At 45.9% G+C, this 22,240-nt stretch overlaps 1 protein-coding gene and 2 pseudogenes across 1 annotated transcript; all 3 read right to left on the bottom strand.

Annotated features, from left to right (window-relative positions):
* Window positions 1–8,821: 8,821 nt before the first annotated feature.
* Window positions 8,822–8,940, bottom strand: LOC134064529 (5S ribosomal RNA; annotated as a pseudogene).
* A 73-nt stretch (window positions 8,941–9,013) lies between these two features.
* On the bottom strand, window positions 9,014–9,132 carry LOC134064526 (5S ribosomal RNA; annotated as a pseudogene).
* Window positions 9,133–17,786: 8,654 nt separating this feature from the next.
* On the bottom strand, window positions 17,787–18,857 carry LOC134063613 (putative nuclease HARBI1). The gene has a single exon (XM_062519208.1). The coding sequence runs from the start codon at window positions 18,855–18,857 to the stop codon at window positions 17,787–17,789; it is 1,071 nt and encodes a 356-aa protein (XP_062375192.1).
* Window positions 18,858–22,240: the final 3,383 nt, after the last annotated feature.

The raw sequence follows: 22,240 nt of genomic DNA, 5'->3' as shown, positions 1-22,240 counted from the left end.
TACGGTGGCCTTACAGTGTCAAAAGTGCAACGTAAAACAGGCATCCTGTTTATAACAGTAATATAATTAGAACTGTAAAAGTATGTATGTATACTGTATTACATGAACACAACATTTCCCCCCCCCTCCGAATGTTCAGACGTGAAAGGTAGCAACAAAGTCTTCCAAGTGCCCAGGGCGCGCACGGACCCTGACAGGGCGGGGCTCGGGAACAAGGGAAGCCGGCAATGGGTCTGAGGCCGGAGTGGGGCACTGAGCAGCAGGTACAGCTTGGGCAGGAGGTGCCACGATGGGGTCCGGCACATGAGGGGGCGGCCCAGGTGCTGGGTGGCTCTGCTCCACCGGTCCAGTTGCTGGGTTGCTCTGCTCCACCCCTGCCAGGTGGGGGTGGTGAAGAGGGGAGGGCACTCTGCGCAGGCAACTGGCGTGCCAACGCGAACCATCAGTCAGCTGGAATGAAGCTGGGCCGAGCTGCCGACTGACCTGGTATGGTGCTGACCAGAATGAAGACAGCTTGTTAGCTCTGTGGGGCCGACGGGCTCTGACCCAGTCTGACACACTGATAGCAGGCCACTTAGCCTTGTGCTTCTCATCAAACCTCCGCTTCATGGAACTTTGTTGTCTCTTGACGTGAGACTTGACTGCCGCTGAACATGGTCGTGGGCCGGCGGCCATTGGTGGACGGAGTCTTGTCAGTGGAAGCACAAGCTCCCTTTTCAGCATGAGTGCGGCAGGGGAGACCCCAGTGGTAGAGTGGGCAGTTGCTCTGTAGTGGAGGAGGGTCTGTGAGAGTGCGGCCATCAGGGAGTATCCCTCAGACATGTGGGCACGCAGTCCATTTTTCAATGATTGATTGAATCGTTCCACCCCCCCGTTGGCTTGGGGGTGATAGACAGAGGTCCGGATATGGGTAACACCCTTGTTGGCGAGGAAGGTGGTGAACTCCAAGGACAGGAACTGAGGGCCATTGTCTGTGGTAATTGCACGAGGCAAGCCCCAGCGGGAAAACAGCTGGTCGAGGAAGTTGACCACAGCAGCAGAGGTAACCGTACCCATGGGAGCCACTTCAGGCCACTTGGAGTGCAGGTCGTAGACCACCACAAGGAACCTCTGGTGGTGTGGCACATTGTACAGCTCCCCACAGATATCAAGCTGCAAGTGGTCCCATGGCACAGACGGCCAGTCTACTGGCTGTAGTGGAGTTGAAGCGGGTGGCCCAGTCTTCCCACTGGTGAGGCACGCTGCACAGGAGCGGATGAGTCCCTCTAGGTCACGGTCCATGGCGGGCCACCACACGGTGTCACGGCACCTTTGCTTGGCTTTGACGATGCCAAGGTGTCCCTGATGTGCCATTTGCAAGACACATCCTCTGAGGGCCACGGGAATGACAGCACAGAGGCCACGGGCAATGCAGGACTCACCCCAGCATGACAGTTCATGCCTCACTCGATAGTATGGCTCCAATTCTGGTGTTACGCGGGCAGGCCAACCATGTCTGATGTAATCACAAAGCGTGCTGAAGACCGGCTCGGCTGCTGAGGCGGACTCCAGATCACGGAGAGAGACTGTGTCCTTCAGTGGTGAGTGGACCAGGTGTACTACGTCCTCCTCATCCTCTGGAGAGGCAGCAGAGCACTGGGTGGCGGCAGGGCGGGATAGAAAGTCTGCTACAACATTAGTCTTTCCAGGCATGAATTGTAGCTTAAAGTCATACTGCTGCAGGCGGTCTGACCATCTGTGGAGGCGAAGGGGCCTGTGTCCTCCGCCCGAGGTGGACATCAGGGCTGTCAGAGCCTGGTGGTCCGTCCGTAGGGTAAAAGATCGTCCATACAAGTACAAATGCCACCTCTCGCATGCCCAAATGCATGCAAGGGCCTCTCTCTCGCCCACTGAGTATTTCTGCTCAGTGGGGCTGAGTGCCCGGGAGGCGAAGGCTACGGGCCTCTCCACGCCGTCATGGAGCTGTGACAGAACAGCGCCCAGAGCCACAGCAGACGCATCACAGGTCACGTATGTGGGGCAGTCCAGCTGGAAGTGGGCTAGGATCGGAGACGTGGTGAGGAGACGCTTCAGTTCGTTAAAGCCTGCCTGACAGTCAGGAGTCCAGGCCCAGGGAGCATCCTGCTTGAGCAGCATCCTCAGCGGGGCCGTGACAAAGGAGTACTGAGGCAGGAAACGCATGTAGTAGGCGGTCATCCCCAAGAACGAAGCCAGCTGCGAGGCTGTCGTGGGGGTGGGGACTGCGCTGATGGCTTCCACATTCGACTGGAGAGGGGAGATACCGTCTGCAGATACACGGAACCCGACAAAGTCAATGGCCGGTGCGGAGAACATACACTTCTCAGTGTTCAGGGTGACATGGTGGCGACTGAGGGAGTCAAAAACCTGTTCCAGGCGGGCGTTGTGTGTGTCAACATCTGGCCCGTGAACCACGATGTCGTCCAAATAGGCCACAGTACCGGGACAGCTGGCGAGGATGGTGGACATGATCTTTTGGAAACAGCTGGGGGCTGAACTTAGTCCGAACGGCATCCTTGTATAGCGGTACAGGCCAGTATGGGTGATAAAAGCTGTCAGGTTCCGACTCTCCGGGTGCAGAGGGACTTGTAGGTAGCCCTGACGTAAGTCCAGCTTAGAAAAGACCCGGGAGCCGTAGAAGTGGGTTGTGAGTTCTTCTGTCGTTGGGAGAGGGTACTTGTCAGGCACCACTGCCTTGTTGACCTGGCGAAGATCGATGCAGACTCTCAGTCCCCCTGACTTCTTTCTGGCGATGACGAGGTTGGGGCGAAGATCGATGCAGACTCTCAGTCCCCCTGACTTCTTTCTGGCGATGACGAGGTTGGACACCCATGGAGAGGCATCAATGGGTTCTATGATGCCATCGGCCCGGAGGCGTTGGAGCTCTTGTGTGACGCCATCGCGCAGAGCCAGGGGAACACGGCGAAGTGGCTGGACCACGGGAGGCACGCTGTGGTCCAGGAGCGGTTTGTGTGTAAATGAGGTGAGGCACCCAAGGCCACTGAACAGTTCAGGCCGCCTTTGTTGCCAGGAGGAACTCACTTGTAGTATTCGTGTTCCGTTGTTGTCCTGTAGAGTAAAGCCCAAGCTGAGAAAAAGGTCAAGGCCCATGATGTTCTCACCACGGCGCGTAATGTGGAATGGAAAACGGTCCACAGTTGTAGAGGTGTAGCGAACTGGGAGGTAGAGTAGGCCGACAACGTCAATTTTGCTGCGGCCGTAGCCACAGAGAGCAGTGGACGGGGGCTGTAGCTGTCTATTTGGGAAAAGTAGGTTACAAGTGTCAACATTCAGCAGCGACACCTTGGCCCCAGTGTCGAGGAGAAGAGGGACACAGCAGCCATCCAGGTATACTGGGCACCTGGAGAATGTCCCTGGGTGAGGGCCTATGGTGCGCACTGACACCGCCGGGTCATGTGACTGTTCAGGGTAGTCAGCTGGAGCAGACCGGCACCATTTAGCAAAGTGGTTAGGTTTCTGACAGCGTCTGCATGTTTGGCCCCTAGCAGGGCAGTCCTGAGCCCTTGTGGCATGACGAGTGGAGCCACAATTCCCACAGCGTCTCTGTTGGTGTGTTTTCTGGAAGCGCGCGACCTGTATAGCAGCAGGGTCAGCCAGGTTATCTGAGCTTGATAGCTGTTGCACGGGCTGTTCCATAACGGCAGTATGATGCTTATTTTCTGCTATTTTAGCAGCACACTGAGTTGCCGCCTCCACTTTTAAGGCGAGTGTTAATGCATCATCAAGTGACAGTGTAGCATCTTTAAGTAACAACTCCTCCTGGACTCTGGGATTTGACGTTTTTTCAATGAGCTGGTCTCGAATGAGTTCATCTCTCATGGCGCCGAAATTACAACGATGTGCTAAAGCTTTTAAATCTGCTACAAACTGCCTAGCAGACTCACCAGGTCGCTGACATCTTTGTCTGAACTCCAGCCGCCGATAGAGAATGTTCTGTGACTTTACAAAGTGTCCAGTCAAAGCTGTAATAACAGCATTGTAAGTGTCCAGAGTACCGTCGAGCGTGTTGAAGATCCTGTTCCCCTCCGCTCCTAGCGCTTCCTCGCGCTAGCAGCATTATCCAATCCAATGGCTAAAAGATACAGTTCAAAAGACGTTCTCCACTGCGTCCATGGAACGACAGGTTTGCCAGGGAGGGGAAGAAAATAGTCGGGAGGTGGAAGAGAGAAAGCCGGGGTATCAGCCATCCTTGTCGCCAATGTTATGTTGCTAAAATAACGACTAGTCTCCACTTCATGGATGCAGCAACGCACTTGTTTATTTTCTCAAACCTCACACAATTAGCGCGCACCTACGGTGGCCTTACAGTGTCAAAAGTGCAACGTAAAACAGGCATCCTGTTTATAACAGTAATATAATTAGAACTGTAAAAGTATGTATGTATACTGTATTACATGAACACAACAGTCACTATGTATTTCTTTCAGCGCCCCACATGTTTCTCTTTTAATTAAAACAGCCAAACATCTGCCTTGCCTTCTACTGACATTGTAAAACACTTCACCATCCCACCTTTTCCTAAAACCTTCACCAATCTCCTTAGTCCAATTCGTCTCTTGTAATAAAATCATTTTATTTCTTTCAGTCACCTTCATTATGGGATGGAAACAGCATATTAGGGCTGATCCTCATGGTCAAGGGAGAGGGGATGTCATCCGCTGGCAGGGTCCGAGACAGGACAATGTGAGGCACACTGTCCTAGGCATCAAACAACTCGCCACACACCTAATTCGGACCACTTTGCAACAATCATCTAGCCTAGAAATCTAGACGCCCCTAGCGGCAGCAAATGTAATTTGGCTGGCGGGGCAGTCTAGGCACGATCCATTGAGCCAGGGAGCTGAGAACCCCCAGGAACAGCGTTCCAATCACAGCGTGTATAGAGTCGGTGGGTGGGCTTAACATAATGGTGATTGACATGCGACCAGAAGTTGCGACGGTAACGCATCCTGTTATTTGAAAACAAGAAGATGATTCGTTTAGCGTTATCCTATTGCATGGAGAGGGAAGGTTACGCATCCTGCTACTTGAAAACAAGAAGATTTTTGTTTAGCTTTATCCTATTGCGGGGAGGGAATTTGAAAGACAACTGTTTATCCCACCCCTCCGATTGCGCCCTGTCTACGGTGAGTGTCCAGACCCTACATCTTGATGTGGGTCTGGCTCGTCAGGCTAACAATCATCCATAATAGTGATGTCAAGAAGGGAGTTGCCAAGAGAGAATCTATATCATCCCCCTGACATATCAAAGCAAAGAAAACACAAAAACACAAGTTCCTAGGAAAATTGTATAAACTTTACGCTGATTGGCTAAAAGAATATGGGGTGATGCGAGCGGGGACACCAAGAAATGTGTTTCAGGTATATAAGATTAGACCCCCCGCCATCCCAGGTAGGACGTTCATCGGGATGGCGAGCGGATGACACCTCACCTTCTCCCTATTGTCTTGACTGTCAGCCTGAAACGTTGTTTTCGCTGTACTATCATTGCAATATGGGGAATAAAGATCAACAGTCTACAGAAGTCTCCTGTCTGTATTGTCTCCTGCGGACGCTTTGTTCCGGAGTGCTATTTAGTATATAGTTAAGTGTTAAGTATTACAGTTTTTCTCAATTGTTTACACACAATTTCTAGTACTTGAGACACAATTCCCATAATATGTAGCTCATGCACCAACCTCCTGAACCGATTCTGCTGAACTATAAGCACAATTTCTGCTTTACACTCAAATTGCAGTTCTATAACACACTGTTTTCAAAACACTACACACAATTCTGTGCATTAGACCCAATTTTCATGAAGAAAATCTCTTGTTTTCACTGCCATTCCAATTCTAAAGCTAACTGCCCTACCATGCACACTGACTCATCAGATGGGCAAACTCCTGTCACACAGTCTTACAATTAGCAATCAGAGCTTTAGTATTACAGTAGTAGTACAGGCAGAGGCAGAGCCAGAGGAGTGAGAGTAAGAGGAAGTGGATGGGGAGGCCAAGGACCGTAATCTCTGATGAGATCCGAGCCACTATAGAACATTGCAGTGCTGCGTATCAATACAGTACAGTACCGGACAGTACAATACAGCTCAATGAGCACAGTAGTACAGTATTGCCTGTGGGCTGTTCTGTAGGACTGTAAAAATAAAGTATATTTCAAGTATTTGGGGAAAGTAATCCTACTTTGTATTCCTACACAGTTTACAGTATTTTACTATTTGTTTGGCAGCCGAAAGATTACCAACACAAGGGCTTCTGTCTCCTGAACAGGAAACTGAAATCATGAGCATTGTCCTAGAAAAAACGGCATAACATTACGGCAAATACAGAGAAAAATAATAGAAAACAATGAGATATTTCAGAATATTGATAGTATAAGCATATCAACTTACTGTATCAGCTTATCTACTGTTTGTAGTACTGTTTGTAGTGTAACACTGAACAAAAAAAGGCCCAAGTCATTATAATAAATGGAGAAGAGGTGTTTTCAATTCATCACAGTGTTTTACACTGAGCACATCAGTGTTCAACTGGTCCTTATAAATGTCTTGATATCTGATGGTTTGTGTATGTCTCTTGAGAACAAAAGAGCATTTTGAGGAGAAATTACATTGTTTTGAAGGTAAAGTGTCATTTTGCAGGAGAATTGTGGAGTTTTGCCCATTGTGTGTGTTGTTTTGGATTTGTGTGTAGAGTTCTGAGAATATGAGGCATGTTTTCAGAAAATGTGTGTTAACAATCGAGAAAAACTGTAATTAGTGATAATGGCTTCGCATAGTGGAACATTTTTCCACGACAGATTCACCCCACCTCTCATATTAATTGAAATAAAATCCCAGCCCATTAAAATAATAAATAGAAATAAAAACAATAAATATAAAATAATTTTAAGAAATATCGGTCTCCTCTCCTCCTAATTGTACAATCAATTTCTTTTTTCTCCTTTTTTCTTGATTCTCTAAAACTCCCTCTATGTTTAAGTGTGTCTGCTTCGGTTTTACCCGTGGTTGTTCAAAAGACAATACATTAGATACAAACCCACCCTCTTCATCCACATCTCTCATTTTTTTTCCTGTCTTCTTTTTGATTAAAATCTGTGTCCATGCCTTCGTTTTGACGTTCCTCCACCTGCCCCCTCCCTGCGCACTCAGCCCCCTCTTTGCCGTTGCAACCGGCACCCTCATCCATCAGTGCTGCAATGTCCAAGCCCAAGCGGTCTGATACTGGGGAGGGCTCTCTCTGAGGCTGGGCACAGGGGATGCCCTCCTCCTCGGTGCTGGGGCTGCCCGTAGACAGCAGTGGGGCTGGATCCTCATCCTCCGCTGCCCCCACGCTCGCGCACTCTTCCCCGTCATTCTCTTCCTCGTCCTCTGACGTGCGGCACGTGCATCTAATGTCTGCGCGGCGGCAGACGGGGCACTTGAGGGCGGTACACTCCCGGGCATAATGTCCCTGCTGGAGGCACTTGGGCAGGTGAATTCGGGGCAATTTCGGAAGACGTGCCCCAGTCCCTTACACTGTCTGCCAATTTTCACCTGCTTGTCGTGAATCACCCTACAGTAACGCGGCCCCGCTGCCGTATCGAACTTCACGCTATACGGCAACGAGGCCACTTCTTTCGGGAATTTGACCTTTATGAAGCGAGTGCCATCCGCTATTGCCGTGCCCGGGTAGAACCGCCGCCTCAGCGGGAGGATGGGCTCCACTCCCCACTTTGCCAACTTGTCCAGCACCTCACCATCAGTTGTATATGGGGACAGGTGGAGAAATGAGACCATTATTTCTGTTTTAAAAAGCCTTCCGACTCCCACCCACGCTCCCTCATAAAAAAATCCCTCGTCTAAAATATACAAACAGTCAATCGATTAATGTGGCTTCAAACTGCTTGTTGCCTACCGGCGTATGGGCTAAAAGTTTTGCCACCCCCACCTCTTTCTCGATTATCTTGATTAGCTTCATTACATTCATGTCTATGATATTTTCTGTTACTAAAATGATCGTCAATTCTCTTGAGTATACCCGTTCTTTTGCTTTTGGTTTTCATCATTCCGTTTGCGTCGTTGTTCTTTTGATTCCTCCACTACATTTGCATTTGTATTCTCCTCAGCAATCGCTATTTCCTTTAGATTTTTTTCTTTCATTATTCCACCATTTGCATTTCCACACATGTTTAATCTATTATCGTTATCTTTTCCTCTTTCATTTAATCACATACTCGTTAAGTTATCCACCGGTTCATTTAAATCAACCTTCCTTCCCTCCGTGTCAGACATGTTTGAATCGGCTTGCTTTCTCATATCCCTTGAATCCAGTCCTTTGTTTGTTACCTTTGTATCAGTCCGTTTATCATCTTGTTTTAATCCACTGTCCGCTTTCTTCGTCATTAAATCCATTCCTGTTTTCTTTAACCCTTTAATTCCTTTATGTTCGTGTAAATCCGTTTGTTCGTTCATTGATTTTCGGTTGCCATGTTGTTCGTCCATTTTAACTGAAAAAAGCTCCCCCAGACAGATAAACTGTCAGGTTTGCCTCCAAAAAACACAAAGTGATTTTAGAAAGTAACAAACTTATACAAAAAACAAAGCTTTCAAAAAAATAAGAAAAACAAAAACTTGAGGGAGCCTTCCTCCCTCCACTGCAGCCAGCAGATCTCACCAGCCAACTTCCGAGATCAGACGAGAGCAGGCGTGCTCAGCACGGTATGGCCGTAAGCGATTACCTCCACACTCGGACCCAGTCATCAAGCGCAGCTGGTGTGGCTGCAAGAACCTCAATCCAAAGCAAAACGCTTACAGCACTCGATATTCCAAAGCGGTCTCCCATCCAAGTACTAAGCGGGTCATGCGCTGCTTAGTTTCCGAGATCATACGAGAGCGGGCTTGCTCAGCGCGGTATGGCCGTAAGCAATTACTTCCCCACTCGGACCCAGTCATCAAGCGCAGCTGGTGTGGCTGCAAGCAGCTCAATCCAAAGCAGAAAACTTACAGCACCCGGTATTCCCAGGCGGTCTCCTATCCTAGTACTAAGTGGGACCTGTGCTGCTTAGCTTCCGAGATCAGACGAGAGCGGGCGTGCTCAGCGCGGTATGGCCATAAGCGATTAACTCCCCACTCGGACCCAGTCCTCAAGCGCAGCTGGTGCGGCTGCAAGCAGCTCAATCCAAAGCAAAACGCTTACAGTACTCGATAATCCAAGGCAGTCTCCCATCCAAGTACTAAGCGGGCCCTGCGCTGCTTAGCTTCCAAAATCAGACGAGAGCGGGCGTGCTCAGCACAGTATGGCCGTAAGCGATTACCTTCTGTTAAGGCTAGATGTGTTGAAACGGGTTGAGCAAAAGGTGGAACACTCTCAGGAGGACTCAGGTGGATTTGGTTCAAGATTGGGTCTTTTTATTTTGCCCAAAAGAAGGCCCGTAGGCTATAAAATAGTCGATAATAATATTAATAACAAAATCAAAGATGAAAAATGGAAAAAAAGAAAAGAAAAACTTTTTCAATAAAGAAAATAAATTGACATAATAGTCAAAAATATAATTGTAAACTTTGTCTAGACAATACTCAAATGTATACTAGTCAATGCTATTTACGCACGAGAGCTAGAAGACAACATGTTTCATCATCACCAACTCTCCTGAACCTCTGAACAGGTCGGCTTAAAGGGATAATCCGGAGTGAAATGCACTTTAGATCAATTTTTCGGACTATTGGGAGTACATACGTTGAGTTGACACTAAAATCATGTCATTCGGATGTATTTTGAGAAAGTTCGAGTTCACCGTTTTTAGCCAAAACTCGTTAGCCTGGAAGTGACCGGGGCAGGTCCTTTCGCCACTACAAAACGCTATTTTTACACCTCTTCTACTGTTCCAAACAACACTACACTTACGTGGTAGTGAGTAGAGGGTTCCTAAAGCCAAACCGAAGTATCCTCACGTCTTTATGTGGTCGGATAGAGAGTCCAGAATGAATTTAATCGAGTCAGTACCTTTCCGGAAATGTTAGTAAAGTGTTGTTGAAGCGTTGCGCAGCTGCCGCAGCGACATTTCCGGAATCATTATCTGTGACAATGATTTCTAAAAGTCTTCCTCCTGTTACAAAGGCTGTCGCCCGTCAATGGAGTGACAAAGGGGACCTATTCCTCGTGGTCACAGAAAGATTCATATATAACTGTTCTAGTGACAGATTTCTATGACATAGAAGACAACTAGTAAATCTAGTTTGGGATTGGGAATTCAGATAATATTCTCCTCCTCGTGACGAGGGTGAATAGTTGGGGTTAAAGGGTTCCTATGTTTCTAATTGTAAGTTGTGTAACACGGCTGGGGTAAACAGTTTCTCTTATCCCACCGAAAACATGCAACAAACTTAATCTAATTCTATTGACAGGGCCAAGTGATTCAATATGGGCTTTTTCTAGGACAAATCTGTATAGCACCCATGGCATATAACAGATCTAATTGATAATTTGTACTCCGTTTTTACATACATTAGTTACTAAAAACAGATTTCCGTATCTTTGCTTGTGTGATGTGCATTTGGACCCTTTAAAGGCCCCCGACCTTTATTCTTTACAGAAACATGCCCGCTAAATAAAGTCCGGTTGGTTTTGTGACTGCTACAGTGCATAGGACTTCCCTTCCTAAATACACGGCTGAGTTCGCTACTCCAGTGTATGTCAGTGTATTGTGCAGTAAGTTTTTGCCCATTAACAGTGTCTTAGACAGTAAGCCCTCAAACGGACAAACTTACCAGCTTCCTGCCTGGTCTCCTCTGTAGGCGTGCGCCTCTTGCAAGAAGTTCAATATTCTCGTTGACACAGGGGAGGCAAAGAAAACTCGAAGAAAGACTCTGCTACCTTTTAATAGAAGCCCTAACCAAGGGTTAGGGTTTTGACTTTAATGAAGATAAAATAATGAAAATAAAAACTTTTGCTCTCAGTCGATGATGTCCAGAAGAGGTGTTGGAGAGTTGTGTTTTTCTGCCCCGGTTACGGGACACTTTTGTATTTCTCTAGCTGAACTTCAATCTATCACCTTTTATCACAGTCAGCTGTTTGTCTATCTCTTGTTTCTTTTTTTTTTGATGGCTTCCCACAACTCTTCACACCTAACTTTTCGACACAGCTCACAGATGTTGCCTATACATGGCTCTACGCAGAAACTATTAAACTTAAAACTCTAACACAGCATTCGGATGAGGCCCATATATGGCCCTAAGCAGGAACTACCAAACTTAAAACTCTAACACAGCATTACTCTATAAGCCTGACTAAAACACTTCAAGGGCTAAACAATTGTGCTTTAAAGGATTAAGTAAAAACACATTCTAAAGTTAAACAAAACCACACTTTAAGCTTTTTAGTAAAAACACACTTCTAGTCTAAGTAAATATTCTTTTCACACCAGTTATCTATCATTGCCGCATTTGCACATTTTTATTTGGTTTAGAGCAAGCTGGAATTAAGCAATTATATTTAGACTATTTTCTATCTACTATCTTATGCAATTTTTTTACTTTTCCACGGTTCACATTTTCTGCCACTTTCTACAGAAGGCATAGCCAACATTCACTTTACAGCCTATAAATATTACATATACAAAACGCGGGTTTTCCGGTGAACCCGGAAGTCGAATCATTGATAACCCGGTAATCGGGCCAGGAAATCCCTTTCAAAACAAACAGAAGACGAGACGCTGAACACTGGTGAGACGAACGTTATCCACTATCACTTACTAAACTATAAAGGTTTTGAACTTCCGCTCAGCTGGTCCAGCTTCTCCCTCATCCGCAGGACATAGCTCGCGACGTTCACCGGTTGGCCAGGAGATTCCCCCTCCCAGCTCTCCCGGAGAATGTCGAGCGGGCCTCTCACCTCCCGCCCGTACAAGAGCTCGAAGGGGGAGAAGCCAGTAGACGCCTGCGGAACCTCTCTGTAGGCAAAAAGCAGAAAGGGGAGCCACTGGTCCCAGTCGGCTCCGGAGTCAGACACGAATTCCCGCAGCATGGTCTTCAAGGTTCGGTTTAACCTTTCCACCATGCCGTCTGTCTGTGGGTGGTAGGGCGTGGTCTTAATACCCCTGATCCCTAACAAAGAGTAAACCTGTCTGAGTGTCTTGCTAGTAAAATTGGTTCCCTGATCTGTCAAGACCTCTTTGGGGATGCCTACCCGGGAGAATAACTGAAGCAGACAATTGGCTACCTGCCTAGCTTTAATATTTCTGAGGGGAAAAGTCTCGGGGTATCTCGTTGCGTAGTCGCCAACGACCAGGATATAACAGTGACCAGCCCTGCTTCTTTCCAGAGGTCCAACTACATCCATGGCGATGTGGCTAAATGGGATGTCTATAATGGGGAGACTAATAAGAGGAGCCTTCAAGCCCCTACTGGAGCGAGCAGACAGTTGGCATTCTGGGGTGCGTTTCCCAAAAGCATAGTTGCTAACTAACATAGCAACTAACATAGTTGAAACTATGTAAGTACGACACAACTGTTTCCCAAGGGTGCGTTTCCCGTACAACTACGTAGGTTAGCTTTTTACCAACATGGTACGATGCATCGTTCAACTAACCAACATCCAAGTTACGACTGTTTCCCAAAACTGCTCTACCAACATAGTACTTTGTTAGTTTGAACCAAGTTGGTTGCTACCAACATAGTTCGGACTACAATAGTAGCAGATGTTTTCGGAGCGTGTCGGGTCCTGTCGGCTAGAGCCGAACGCATATGAAGTCACATTGCCTGACATAAGTTATGACTTCTGTAGCCTACACTCCTGGGCCCAGCCTTATGATAGGCCTATCATAAATAATAATCATTAAAATAATAGGCCTATGCTATGTTTTCATTACCTATTATTATGGATGATGATGATAATTAATAATCGCCTATAGTCGAAAAAATGAATAATAATAACCCCAGCGTGTATCTTATTTAAAGTAGGCTAGCTTAGGTTAGGCTACTTAATCAGTGAAGCCTTCAAATCGCCAAACCGAGGAAATGTAAACAAATAAGTTACGCATTTATTGAAACACACCGAATACACTGGGCTATAAATCATTAGCCGATTGCGTTACAATAAGTTCCATACGGTGGCGTAAATGGATAGACATTAGCACTGCGTATTACATGGTCACGGGTTCAATCCTGGACATTGCTCACCACTAAATGATACTGGAATTTTGATTTTCATTCAACGATTAAAAAGGTCTATTGATTGCAAAGTATAGTCCTGGTGTTAACTAATAATTGGAGCCCTAATCATATGCTTACTACCTACCTTATAGGCCAACATGAGCCTAGGTCTGTTGTCCAGGGCCTAGGCTAAATTAAAACAATTACATTATGTTCTATTAAAACTGCCATGGTTGGATTAGATTAGATTCAATTCCAATTTTATTGTCGTTGAGCCGAGCACAAGTACAAAGACAACCAAATGCAGTTTGCATCTAACCAGAAGTGGGGGAAAAAGCAGAAAATATAGTGTCATAGACAAAGTGTAGGTGGTGCATAGACAGAACAAGAAATATAGTTCTGTGTAGACAGTATATAGTTGGTTTACAGAAGGTGTATTAGACTAATATAAAAGAAAATAATATGTGCAGTGTATTAGCAGTAGAGCAGAATAAATATAGTAGAATGTTGAGCATGTGATCACACACAAGTATTTTAAATGAACAGACACAATGTTGTATGATTATTATTCATTCAGTTATGAAGTTATATATATATATATCACAAATATTAGGCATACTATTGCTCAAAGCGCCGAAGGAGCTGTGTCAGCTGCACCAACATAGCCACACACAGCCACACAGCCACACAGCCACACACACACACACACACACACACACACACACACACACACACACACACACACACACACACACACACACACACACACACACACAGTGTTACTGTATGTGTTGCTGTTGTTGCCTTTCTGCTGCTGAGATAGTAGCAAAGTCTATACTGTTACTGTTACTGTTACTGTAAAGCATATCTATATTCCCTGGGTGGGCTGACATTTCAACACCTACTTTATTCCATCAACCTCCTATGATAACACAAGCATGTTAACTAAATAGTCCTGAATTCTGAAACCTAGACATGTAACTATACTGCGTATTGTTTGAAGTAGAATAAGCCATGTAGTACACCATAAGATGGGCCCCCAGAAAACAACACAACAGTGTTTAAGAAATGGATGATGTTAATCCTGCAATGAAACATCTCTGATGTCCCCTTGCCTCCTCCATATAGCTCATAATGATCATTCACAGTCCTGAGACATTAATGTATGGACTACATATGACATGACGAGTCATGCCTTGTTTTTTAGAACAGGTGTGTGAAATCAATGAAGGGTAATTGCAATACAGTGGAATACATATTGATCATTATGTACATTACGCTACTGGCAGCTTTTTGGAGGTGTTAGGGCATGGCCTTGGGCTAAGCAAGGCATCAGTCAGTAGAGCTGTGACAGCGGTCACACAGATCCTGTAGCTCACTGACAGGATGACCTTCCCGACTACACCAGACGACATCACCCAAGTCAGTGGTGGGGTTTATGCCATTACTGCACGACATGGCCCTTCAGGATGACGTCCCACTGCCAGATGATGATGATGGTGGAAGAGGTCATTCCAGCAGCTAGGCCTATAGTGCAAACCTTCCTGATGGCCTGGAAGCATGCCGGGAAAAAGTTGCTAACATGTTTGGACCCCTGTTTCATTATGTTCCTCATGAGGCATGACATCAAAATATAGGTCACAAAGCAAAAGCAAGAAGTTAAATTAGTGAAATTCATGTCATGTTTTCACACTAACCACTGCACAACTGCTACACACAACTATACACAATATGCTCACTTATCCAACGAGCCTCAAATGAATATACAATTACTTGAAAGTTGCTCTTTAAAGTTATCCAAGCAAGAGGCTACTCAAGTTGACAGCTGTGTAGCCTATGTTGTAGCTACATCATTTAATAATTTAAAATAATTTACCTATGTTCAAAGGTCAAAAACGTACAGTGATTAAAAGACTACCTTCTACACTTTAAGTGGATAATAAGACACCAATAAACCACCATCATTCCACAAGTATACTCCACCAGTAGCTTCCGCATGGGTCTTGAACCTGCAACTTCGACAACGTGAAAGCTCACACTCTATTCATCACGCCACTGCACGATGTTCATTCAACGAGATAGATTACATAAGGTGCCTCTCATGCCGCGTTTATAGTCCTCCCTCGCTCCTCGGGCCTCACTGATCTACATAAAGAATGATGGAGCGGCAACAATGGGATAGTCTAGCCCTTCTTCTATCTTTCTTTATGTAGATCAGTGAGGATCGAGGCCCGAGGAGCGAGGGAGGACAACGTATAAACGCTGCATGAGAGGCACCCATAGATTACGCAGTCATGCTCCATCCAAAGACTCTTAACATACGACTACAATGTAACGTTAACATACGATTACAATGTAACGTTAACTTTTCATAACAATTGCAGGCTCATATGACATTTACATTAGCATTCAAAAGGTCTATCACCAGTAAAGATAACGTAATATGTTCGAAAGAAACCACGCTAACACATTAGCATTAGGCTACATACAAATTCACGAATAACAACAACACAGTTAACTGCGGTCGCAGTACCTCACCACGCACTGTTGTCGTGTAGTCGGCTAACTCCATAACATATCGCTTTCCACTGTACCCCATAATGTCCTCCAGTAATGTTGTGCGCGTATAGCCTCCGGCAATATAACCTACAGCAGTAAATATTAGTGGGATCGTTGGCTACCATGATGGCTACATGTCCATCTGTCCGCTGCATGTCATGTACTTACTAACCTCAAGGGCCGACTTACCACAGGTCGAGAGGTGTAGTTGGAACTACACAACTTTACGATGGTGGTCACGAACGTTCGTTGCTACTATGCTTTCGGGAAACACCCACGAAGGTCAACGATGCATCGTACTATGTAAGTTCCACCACCATAGTTCAGACTAACGTTTTGGGAAACAGTTGTGTCGTACTTACATAGTTTCAACTATGTTAGTTGCTATGTTAGTTAGCAACTATGCTTTTGGGAAACGCACCCCAAAACGTTAGTCTGAACTATGTTGGTGGAACTTACATAGGACGATGCATCGTTGACCTACGTGGGTGTTTCCCAAAAGCATAGTAGCAACGAACGTTCGTGACACCATCGTAAAGTTGTGTAGTTCCAACTACACCTCTCGACCTGTGGTAAGTCGGCCCTTGTGGTTAGTAAGTACATGACATGCAGCGGACAGATGGACATGTAGCCATCATGGTAGCCAACGATCCCACTAACATTTACTGTTGTAGGATATATTGTCGGAGGCTATAAGCGCCCAACATTACTGGAGAACATTATGGGGTACAGTGGAAAGTGAAATATTGTGGAGTTAGCCTACTACACGCCAACAGTGCGTGGTGAGGTACTGTGACCGCAGTTATCTGTGTTGTTGTTATTCGTGAATTTGTGTGTAGCCTAATGCTAAGTGTTAGCATGGTTTCTTTGGAACACCTTACGTTATCTGGCCATAGACCTTTTGAATGCTAACGTAAATGTCATGTGAGCCTGTAATTGTTATGAATGATTAACGTTACATTGTGGTCGTGTCTTAAGTGGACGAAGCACACGATCGTATACACTGAACGGTCTGTGTAATCTATGTAGTCTATGGGTGCCTCTCAACATGGCATGCCTCCTCGATCCTCAATGCTCGATCCTCGAGGGGCGTTCCCAATGATCTATAACTAACACTGGATAGACTATCCCATTGTTTCCCCCCCCATCATTCTTTATGTAGATCAGTGAGGATCGAGGCATCGAGGAGCGAGAGAGGATGTATAAACGCTGCATGAGAGGCACCCATTGTCATATATGAAGTTGCACATGTAATGTCATAGAACTGGCAGTGGCATAATGCATAAAGTGTGCGCTCGACGTGGTCGACGTTGCAGGTTCAAATCCCACTTGAGTTGAGAGCAATTGAAAGAATTTTCATTGCACAGATTAAATCCAAGTTTTATTATCCACTTGGACCAGAAGAAGGGTAGGCTTTGAATCACTGTACGTTTTTGACCTTTGAACATAGGTAAATTATTTTAAATAATGAAATGATGTAAACAAGACCAATACACTTGCTACAGCTGCCAACTTCGAGTAGCCTCTTGCTTGGAGAACTTTAAAGAGCAACTTTCAAGTTGATTGTATTACAATTTATACCTATGAGGCTTGTTGGATAAGTTACATATTGTGTATAGTTGGGAGTAGCAGTTGTGGTTGTGTTGTGGTTAGTGTGAAAACGTGACATGAGTGAAGTTAAATGTCATCAATTTAACTTGTCTTTCATGGCCCAGTTATGTGTAGGCCTATCTTGTGAGGAGAAAAACATGGTAAGTTACCTCTTTATTTGCTTTGTGATCTTTACATTTGTATTTGAGTTCATTTGGATGTCATGGCTCATGGGGAACGTGTGTGTGGGGGGAATGGGTGATCATAGAGATTAAAAAAAAAAAAAAAAAGAAAAACACAAAACAACAAACTAAAATAATAAAGGGAAAATGGTAACAAATAAAAACATAAGCAAAAGGAGGCAAAACCAAAAAAAACAAGAAGAATAAAAAGAAAAGAAAAAGGGAAAATTGATAATAAAGAAACATAAGCAGAACAAAAAGTGTGTGTGGTGGGGGACGGGGAGGGGTGTTTAGGGGCCAAACATGTGATTGATTAACTGCCGGCGTGCTTCCAGGCCATCAGGAAGATTCCCACCAGCCGCTGGAACGACCTCTTCCACCTCCTCCACCAGCATCTCCTCATCACCGGGGAGTGGGACACCATCCTGCAGGGCCATGTTGTGCAGAAGCGCTGTCACCACAACTACACCACACGCCTTCGTTGGATGGAGCTTCAGGCCACCAGCGGAGTTGCTGACACACCTGAAGCGCTGCTTCCACATCCCCAGGGCCCTCTCCACAACAACGCGGGTCCGGCTGTGAGCGTTGGTGTACTGCTCCTCTGCCTCGCTGTTGGCCTCCTGGATGGGGGTCATCAAGAAGGGGCGCAGAGGGTAGCCACTGTCTCCAAGGAGCCAGCAGCCCCCAAAGCCACCACCTTCTGCCACCTGGCAGAGTGCGGAGTTGGTCCACACGAAGGAATCGTGGGTGCTCCCTGGCCACTTTGCCACGATGTCCAGGAACACTCCACGATGGTCACACACCACCTGGATGTTGAGGGCTGGATAGCCCTTGCGGCAGATGTAGGCCGGCTCCTTGTGACTTGGGCCCCTGATACGCACGAGGGTCCCATCGATGGCACCGATCACCCGTGGTATGCCAGCAATGGCATGAAATCCACCGCTGACATGGGTGATGTCCTCTGGCGCAGATGGAAAGGTCATCCTGTCAGGGAGTTGCAGGAGGACCTGGGTGACCGCGGTCACAGCCCTACTGACGGATGCCTTGCTCAGCCCAAGGCCATCCCCCAACACCTCCAAAAAACTCCCCGTAGCGTGAAAACGCAGTGCTGCCAGGAGTTGGACCCTCGGGGACAAAGCGAAGTTGCGCCTGGTGGCCCTCTCGAGGTGTCGCTGGGTGAAGGTCCCCAACTCTTCAATTTGACCCCTACTCAGACGATACTTCCTGAGGATTGCTCCATCTGAAAGAACATCCAGGGGGCTGAATGTGGTGCGAATGTAGGCATTCACATACACTACCTCACTTCTACGCCTTCTACGGCAACACTGGTTGAGCTCCACAATTCTTTGTAAAGCCGCCATTGTGTCTAAGGGCCTCACATGTTGCCACATCTTTTATGGGTCACAGGAAATGGCCCATGCATTACTTTGAATTAATTCATTAATTGATTGGCAGTTGCCATTGGTCCACATCTGTGTGCTGCAATTAAAAGATAATGATCCATATGTTCAATTATCCTTCATTTATTTCACACACCTGTTGGAAAAACCAAGGCATGAGTTCAAATGTCTTAGATGTCATGTGTATGTAATCCATAATGTCTCAGGACTGTGATTGATCATTATGAGCAATATGGAAGAGACAAGAGATGTTTCAGAATTACAGGAGTAACGTCATCGTTAACCACTGTGATTGTTTTCTGTGGGGACCCATGTTATGCTGTGCTACATGGCTTATTGTACTTGAAGAAATATGCAGTATCCTCCTAGTTCCATGTGTACTGTAGGTTTCAGACTATTCAACAGTGTGTGTGTGTGTGTGTGTGTGTGTGTGTGTGTGTGTACAGTTGCCACAGGTCCTTCAACCCTTTCAAGATTCCAACATTTATGTTATGTGAACTGTCATTTTGTGGTTGTGATTCAACACACAAGTTCAATGGTACTGTAGAAAAGCATTGTATCTGCTCATTTAATATAGCATGGAATACTTGTGTGTCGTAGCAGTATTCAGTTTTTCAGTGTCATAATGAAAACACATATTGTAAAGATGCTAATTGGGCATGAACTGAATGAAAATTGCCACTGAAATTAAGGCCAATCATAAAGTAAAATATATATTGACTCTTTCACACAGAATGCAACCCAAAGCACTTAGAGACATGGGCATGGACAACTCTGTACATTGTTCATCGATCTTACATGACACACTCTTGAATTTCCCCTTGGGGATCAATAAAGTATCTATCTATCTATCTATCTATCTATCTATCTATCAGTAAAAAGCAATGCATGGTGCAACAGGTGAAGGTGAAGGAGTGAGTGAGTGAGTGAAGGGATCACTCGGGGTCTGTGTCTGTGAAAATATGGAAAAAAACATGTACTGTTACTTCACGCAGTATTTCAATATCACATATTTTGTTGAAGTAAACTGGGGTTACTATCAGTTTTATTCTAAGCAACTGTTGACAAGCTGTTAATGGGTTTTGTATTATAGGCTAGGCATACTATATAGCCCATTTTCAAAGCAGCACTTACTGTCAGTGGTGGGGAGGTGCACCATGAAGGTGGGCTTGGAGGCGGCCAAGGCCAACTTCTGGCGCCGGTAGGCCATTGAGTCCTGGTGGTGACGCTCCTGCTGCTCCCTCAGGGCTCTCAGCTCATCCTTGATGCCCCTCAGAACGGCGATCTTCTGCTCCTCCGACTTCATGAGCTCCTCACTGCAGTTGCACCGGTTGGTGGTGGTCCTGAGTCTGTATGGTGAGGGTCGTCCGAGGGAAGTCGGGGAGCTTTGAAGAGGATGCCGCTCTGGGGACCCCGGAGACACTGCAGCCCTGAGGGAACGCCGACGACAGCGGCGGAGTGGGGGTGAAGGGCAATCATCCTGTGGGGGGGTGAAGGTGGCAGTGGTGGGTTCTTCTGGGGGGATGAAGGTGGAAGTGGAGGGGCCCTGTGATGGGGTGGAAGTGGAGGGGCCCTGTGATGGGGTGGAAGTGGAGGGGCCCGTGTGCCGTGCCAGCATGTCGATTCCGCCAGGGACTCCCTCCAGTGCCTCAGGCCCAAGAATGGCCACAACCCTCTCCTCCTCTTCATTGAGGGAAGGCAGACTGGTCCTCCCACCACCAGTCCGCCTAGCCTCTCTTCTGAGGGCTGCGGCCTTCCTCTTGGTGACACTGGAGTAGTCCCTCCACTTGGCCCGGACATCGTCTGGTGTCCTCCTGTAGCCCAGGCCCACCGCATTCACTGTGTCAGTGATTTCCTGCCACTTTGCCTTTTTAGCGCTGTTGCTCTGTAAAGTCTTGAACTTGCTGAATAGTGTCTGTGTTGGTCGACCATGTCAACCAACACAGACAGCTCTTGAGGGGAAAAATTAGGCTTTCTTGCCATTTTGCGTTTCCAAGGATTTCTGTGCTCTATGCAAGGGTTTAAATAGGTATGGTGTTCATCGTCTACAAGCAGCAGGTGTTTTGCTGAAATGTATTTCACCTGTTTCACGCGGCTAATTTCAGAAGACGACACAGCATAATGTAGTGTAGAGGAAAAAATGATAGCCTTGATTTCAAATAACTTCTTTATAGGTTTACGTGCTGCCAGTTATAATACAACGGAGTAGGCTATATAATTTTGATAGCCTAAGCTATTTATAATGTTTCTGCACAATTTCAAACAAATAATCAGCATAAATGTAAAAGGGCCGCCGCAGCTCGAACCCACGCATTGTAAGATCCAATGTTAGATTATAAACGCCGATCTCATCGAGCTACAGAAGCTTCTGTGAAATATGGAAGCAAGGAGGTATTGATTGTCCGTCTCAGTGTTTATGCTTTATTCATTGAGACGGTGCATGCCTCTGTTCAGTTTGCGTATCTATTCATCTGGCATCGTGCTGGAAGAGTGCATATGGCCAAAAAATATATTGAGGGGCTATTTCCATTGACTAAATGGATAAAGAAGCCTACATTTGGAGATGAAATTATGAGCGCTACCCTTCTTGCCGGCGTAAATATCAAAACCATAGCCTACTGTGGCTCGAACCAATTACTTCGAGTTCCGTAACTGATGTATTTGTCTTTCATGCCACCCTGGAACTCTTCATGCTTGGTAAATTTTGGCTACTAATTTACAGGTGGTGTGTTCTATGAAATACCATAACCTATTTGTTCACATTTCCTCGTTGGCAATTCATGAAGCGCTTCATTGAGTCATAGCCTAGACTTTCATAAGTTATTGTTATTATTGTCCTTATCATTAGGCCTATTACTGGGCCTATATGATTATGCATATTATTATGATTGTGATTATTATGATCATCATTATGATTATGATTATTGTAGGCTAGGTTCTAATCATCATCAATAACAATAATAAATATAATGATTAGCCGACATAATAATAATAGGCTAATGATAATAGCCTATGTATACTGCGCCCAGGAAACGTGTTAAATAAATCATAATAAATCATGTCAGGCAACGTCAAATCTCACAAACATTTGGACTTCATGCGTTCGGCTCGGGCCGACAGGACCCGACATGCTCCGAAAACATCTGCTACTATTGTAGTCCGAACTATGTTGGTAGCAACCAACTTGGTTCAAACTAACAAAGTACTATGTTGGTAGAGCAGTTTTGGGAAACAGTCGTAACTTGGATGTTGGTTAGTTGAACGATGCATCGTACCATGTTGGTAGAAAGCTAACCTACGTAGTTGTACGGGAAACGCACCCCAGGACAGGATCTACAGTACTC

This window comes from Sardina pilchardus, chromosome 18 (assembly GCF_963854185.1).
Source record: "Sardina pilchardus chromosome 18, fSarPil1.1, whole genome shotgun sequence".
NCBI lineage: Eukaryota > Metazoa > Chordata > Actinopteri > Clupeiformes > Clupeidae > Sardina > Sardina pilchardus.
The sequence above is the reverse complement of the archived record's forward strand: the minus strand, read 5'-3'. Positions and strand labels throughout refer to the sequence as shown.

What these genes read in the sequence shown, in the direction of transcription:
- LOC134063613 (XM_062519208.1), bottom strand. Translation starts at nt 18,857, where the DNA reads ATGGCGGCTTTACAAAGAATTGTGGAGCTCAACCAGTGTTGCCGTAGA.